Source organism: Etheostoma cragini, chromosome 1, assembly GCF_013103735.1.
Source record: "Etheostoma cragini isolate CJK2018 chromosome 1, CSU_Ecrag_1.0, whole genome shotgun sequence".
In the NCBI taxonomy this organism is placed as follows: domain Eukaryota; kingdom Metazoa; phylum Chordata; class Actinopteri; order Perciformes; family Percidae; genus Etheostoma; species Etheostoma cragini.
This window is the reverse complement of record NC_048407.1, coordinates 33,800,159-33,805,867: the sequence shown is the minus strand read 5'-3', so window position 1 is coordinate 33,805,867 and position 5,709 is coordinate 33,800,159. Positions and strand designations below refer to the sequence as shown.

The 5,709-nt window shown below is 49.0% G+C and overlaps 1 protein-coding gene across 1 annotated transcript in view; it reads left to right on the top strand.

Moving 5' to 3' along the window:
- LOC117955660 (para-nitrobenzyl esterase-like) overlaps positions 1-5,260 on the top strand; it is a 7,404-nt gene extending 2,144 nt beyond the window's left edge. Inside the window, exons 2-6 of the mRNA XM_034890315.1 lie at positions 78-548; positions 1,573-1,680; positions 2,104-2,300; positions 4,378-4,577; positions 5,192-5,260. Of these exons, the coding sequence (XP_034746206.1) occupies positions 78-548; positions 1,573-1,680; positions 2,104-2,300; positions 4,378-4,577; positions 5,192-5,258 (1,043 nt within the window). The 3' untranslated portion in view covers positions 5,259-5,260. The remainder of the gene's footprint in view (positions 1-77; positions 549-1,572; positions 1,681-2,103; positions 2,301-4,377; positions 4,578-5,191) is intronic.
- Positions 5,261-5,709: the final 449 nt, after the last annotated feature.

The window sequence follows — 5,709 nt, the reverse complement described above, 5'->3', positions numbered from 1 at the left end:
CCCCCGCCTCTCATTCCCCCTGCTCTCGTGGTCCCCCCCTCTCATTCCCCCTGCGAAAAACCCTCCTCACACTGTAGCGTCTGTATTTGTGGTTTATTTAAAGTCACTTTTGAATCCTTCTTCTCAGAAAAATGGCGCGTACTCCTTTAAGGGCATGCCCTACGCCGCTCCACCGGTCGGCAGCCTGCGCTGGGCGCCTCCGGCAGAACCGCCGTGCAGGGCCGGGGTGACGGACGCCGGACGCTTCGGCAGCGTGTGCCCCCAGGTGCGTCCGCTGGCGAGCACCGGGCGGCTGATGGGCCAGGAGGACTGCCTGTTTGTCAACGTGTGGACGCCCACGCTGCAGCCCGACGCCAGGCTGCCCGTCATGGTCTGGATCCACGGGGGACACCTGCACATGCTCAGTGGAGGCGAACCCGGCTACTCGCCCACGGAGAAGCTCGCCGGCGACACCAACATGGTCTACGTCAGCTTCAACTACAGACTCAACGCCTTCGGCTTCCTGGCGCTAGAGGTGCTGAGAGAAGGTTCTCCGAAGAACTCCTCAGGTCAGTTGCTGACACGCTGAAAATTATAATAATAATAATAATAATAATAATGATAATCACGGTTATTTTGGTCAATATTGAAATCCCGATTATTTTACACGATTACTTACTAGGGGTGGGCTACCGCTTAGCAGCCGCTTCTGTACAGAAGCAGCTATAGTACAGCAGCAGCTACTTCAAAGCAGCAGCTAATGTACAGCAGCAGCTACTTCAAAGCAGCAGCTAATGTACAGCAGCAGCTATTGTACAGCAGCAGCTATATTACAGCAGCAGCTATATTACAGCAGCAGCTATAGGACAGCAGCAGCTATAGTACAGCAGCAGTTACTGTACAGGAGCAGATATAGTACAGCAACAGCTACAGTACAGCAGCAGTTACTGTACAGCAGCAGTTACTGTACAGCAGCAGCTATAGTACAGCAGCAGCTACAGTACAGCAGCAGCTATAGTACAGCAGCAGTTACTGTACAGCAGCAGTTATAGTACAGCAGCAGCTATAGTACAGCAGCAGTTACTGTACAGCAGCAGCTACAGTACAGCAGGTACTACAGTACAGCAGCAGCTATAGTACAGCAGCAGCTACCGTACAGCAGCAGCTATAGTACAGCAGCCACTACAGTACAGCAGCAGCTATAGTAGGGCAGCCACTACAGTACAGCAGCAGCTATAGTACAGCAGCAGCTACAGTACAGCAGCAGCTATAGTACAGCAGCCACTACAGTACAGCAGCAGCTATAGTACAGCAGCAGCTATAGTACAGCAGCAGCTACCGTACAGCAGCAGCTATAGTACAGCAGCAGCTACCGTACAGCTGCAGCTACCGTACAGCAGCAGCTACCGTACAGCAGCAGCTATAGTACAGCAGTGTCTATAGTACAGCAGCAGCTATAGTACAGCAGTGTCTATAGTACAGCAGCAGCTATCGTACAGCAGCAGCTGCTTTCTTTCTCTCTCTCTTTTTTCTGACTCTCTCTCTCTCTCTTTCATTCTCTCTCTCTCCTTCTCTCTCTCCCTCCCTCCATAGGGAACTATGGCTTCCTGGACCAGATCGCAGCTCTGAAGTGGGTCCAGAGGAACATCCGTGCGTTTGGAGGAGATCCTGGGAGAGTCACCTTATTTGGACAGGGCTCAGGTACGAACCACGTCACTGGGTCCGGCTGGGAAACAGGGCCAGATCTAGTCCAACAGCGCCAGATCTAGTCCAACAGGGCCAGATCTAGTCCAACAGGGCCAGAGCTAGTCAAACAGCTCCAGATCTAGTCCAACAGCGCCAGATCTAGTCCAACAGCGCCAGATCTAGTCCAACAGCGCCAGATCTAGTCCAACAGCGCCAGATCTAGTCCAACAGCGCCAGATCTATTCCAACAGGGCCAGATCTAGTCCAACAGGGCCAGATCTAGTCCAACAGCGCCAGATCTAGTCGAACAGGGCCAGATCCAACAGGGCCAGATCTAGTCTAAATGTGCCAGATCTAGTCGAACGACGCCAGATCTAGTCCAACAGATCGTTGGGTCCAGACCGTGTCTGGGCCTTAACTAGTCTGACTCATCTGCAGGTGGAACGTCAGTGTGGACCATGATGATGTCTCCGCTGGCGAAGGGTCTCTTCCACGCGGCGGTGGACATGAGCGGCGCGTACGTGTACAACGCCACGCTGGAACGGGCCGAGTCCGACAACCTGGCGTTCCTGAAGAAGACGGACTGCAGAGACGCCGCCTGCCTCAGACGTCTCTCCGTCAGACAGGTCCTGCAGGTACGCCACGGGACACGTCCACGCTTTCTTTGCAGACTCTCGATCTACGGGGGGGGGGGCAAGGGGGGCGTCGTGGTCTAACGTAGCGGCGTGACACTACAGTTTGTTCTTCACCGATCTACTCAAGGAAAAATACAAAGCATAGGGATTTAAAACTACTTAGGAGTATTATTTTGACCATGCAGGAGCTCAATGTGCACCTTTAATACCGTTTTCAATGCAGGACAAGTTCTACTTCTACTAATGGATCCGGAGACTTGATTGACCGCTGACTCTGTTGGAGATAAATCCTGCTCCGGTCTCAGGGTTCAGTCAATTAGTAGTCAGAACCTCAGATGTTGATGTGTGAATCCTTTTTATTACAGAGGATATCCTAGAGACCACGTTGGATCAAGCTACCACCGCTCTCCCCTTCCTTTGTCTGGCTCTTTGGGTCTTGCACCCCTGGTCTTATCCTCAATGGTGGGGGGGGGGGTCTCCAAGTCAAAGGCATGTGTTTCTGGGCTTATTTGTTATCTTTCAGTTGAAATGTGACTGAAAGTTTATGACCCTCAGTTCAGGACTTGCAGAGCAAAAAAACAGTGGGCGTAAAAGTGGAACTGGAACCAGATTCAGGAAGCAGACCCTAATCATCAAATCTGCTTCTGACACATTTAGGAGAGCTGGATTATAACCGAATGAACCAGAACATCTCATGTTATAGAACAGAGTACTGCAAAACAACTTTTTGCATGACCAACATAATGCTTTTGCCTTTTAGCTTAAATGTTTAAATGCAAATCACACACAATGTTTAAGCACCTGTTAAATTTTAAATTCCAACACTCTGACAACTTAGCGACAGTTTTGGTGTATTAAAGTCATTTAAAGTAATTTTAGAAAGCTAATAAGAGACAAAATACCGACACAGAAGTTATTCTCTTTTTAATATTGGCTTTAATGTTTGAGGATTTCATAAAATAATTAAGTCATAGCTCATCTTTACGATCTAATGAGATAATTTGATGGATTATGCAATGTGACACCCAGGTATTAGAGCGCCTGAATAAAAGGTTTTAATTTTACTGTGACCGCTAACAAAGGAAGTGGATAGGAAAACTTTTTTTCAGTTGTATTGTAAGAAGATGAATTAGAAAAAAGAGGAAATTTGCAGCCATAACTTCCCAAATTTATTCCAGAAACTTCACTCTGAAAACCCCGTTAAGATTCATTAAAATTTAATTATTCTCTGTAGAAACGCATAACTTCGACCAATTAAAAAGAAGAAAAAAAAAGAGCTTCCATTTCAAGACGTCGCACTAAAACCTAACGGAGGAGTTATGAATTATGTGTTTTAAGAAATTAAATGACACACAAGCCCAGTCAGTAAAAAGAAACTTTAAAGTACTCGTATTACACTCTTTGGCTTTTTCCCTTTCCATATTGTTATGCATCTCTTTTGTGCGTGGTATAGGTTTACAAAGTGAGAAAGAGACAGGGACTGGCACACTCTGCTTCTGACTGGCTAGTAGTCCTCACCTAGGTACTGCCAGGTCACTGTCACTTTCCCGAGCCACATCAACCAGCTCCGACTGGAAGGTCCCGAGGTGTTCCCAGGCCAGGTTGGACATATGATCTCTCCACCTAGTCCTGGGTCTTCCCCGAGGCCTCCTCCCAGCTGACGTCCCTCCACCTAGTCCTGGGTCTTCCCCGAGGCCTCCTCCCAGCTGGACGTCGCTCCACCTAGTCCTGGGTCTTCCCCGAGGCCTCCTCCCAGCTGACGTCCCTCCACCTAGTCCTGGGTCTTCCCCAAGGCCTCCTCCTATCCGGACGTCCCTTCACCTAGTCCTGGGTCATCCCCGAGGCCTCCTCCCAGCAGGACGTCCCTCCACCTAGTCCTGGGTCATCCCCGAGGCCTCCTCCCAGCTGGACGTCCCTCCACCTAGTCCTGGGTCATCCCCGAGGCCTCCTCCCAGCTGGACGTCCCTCCACCTAGTCCTGGGTCTTCCCCGAGGCCTCCTACCTTCTAAAAGTTTCTAAAATATTTTCTAATACCCCCCCCCCCCCCCCCCCCCCCCCCCCCCCCCCCCCCCCCCAGGCGGTCCCATGGCAGGAGTTCCCGTCCTGGGCAGCAGATGAGATGACAGACCTCCCCGTCAGAGGCCGCTTCATCGGCCCGGTCGCCGTGGTGGACGGATACGTCCTGGAAGCTCCGCCTTTCCAGGTGTGGGACAAGAAAGGAAACCACAGCGACGTTCCTTTTGTCGTTGGGACGACGGAGCAGGAGGCCGACTTCAGGTGAGCACTCACCTGGTTCAGCTGTTACTGTCCGTCAAACTGAATCGGTCCTATGTGTTTCCTCTCTTTCCTGATTCCTCTCTTTCCTGATTTTTCTGTTTCCTGATTCCTGTTTCCTGATTCCTTTGTTTCCTACGTGTTTCCTCTGTTTTCTCTTTTTTTCCTCTGTTTCTTCTATGTTTCCTTATTCCTCTTTGTTTCTTACTTGTTTTCTCTTTCTTTTGTGTTTCCTCTTGGTTTTCTCTGTATACCCATTTTCCTGTTCCCTGTGTTTCCTGTGTCCTCTGTTTCCTGTTTCCTCGGTGTTTCTTCTGTTTTTTCTCTTTGTTTCCTCTTTGTTTTTTCTGTTTTCCTGTGTTTCCTCAGTTTCCTGTTTCCTCTGTTTTTTCTATTTCCTCTGTGTTTCACACTGCGATTCCTCTGTTTCCTCTGCACTTCCTCTACATTTCCTCCGTGTTATCTCTACATTCCTCTGGTTTCTCTGTTTCCTCTTTGTTTCATCTGCATTCATTCTGCGTTCCTCTACATTTTCTTTGTGTTTCCTCTGTGTTTCCTCTATGTTGTCTACATGTTTCCTCTCCGTTGTCTCCATGTTTTCTGTGTTTCCTCTGCAGCCCGGCGGCTGTAAACATCTCCATGTGGACCTGGGGGGACTACCAGTGGTTCGTAACAGGTAACTGAAACATCAGTGACGCCTGGCATCGGTTACTATGTTGACCCAACTCTACCAGTCTTCAGTCAAAGAGCCTTAACTTCCAACATGTGGCAACACCCTATGTTGAGAAAATGCAAACAGGCTTTTTTTACCCATGAGAGGTTCAGTGTTGCCAAGGCATCAAAATACAAGAAGTCCAAATATTTGGAAAGAAGACGACAAACCGGTGTGATTTTGAATCGAAAATCAATCAAAAGGAGCTTTTGATTTCTTTTTGATTTTGGGGAAACTCCGATCAACACTTTTATAGACCAGGAAGTAATCCACAGATTAATCAACAGGGAAGACAGCTGACTTCTCTATTGGCCGTTGAACAGGAGACGTCTCTTACGTCCTAAGACCAGCTTCTGGAGACTCCACCAGCTGACTTCTCTATTAGCTTTTGAACAGGAGACGTCTCTTACGTCCTAAAACCAG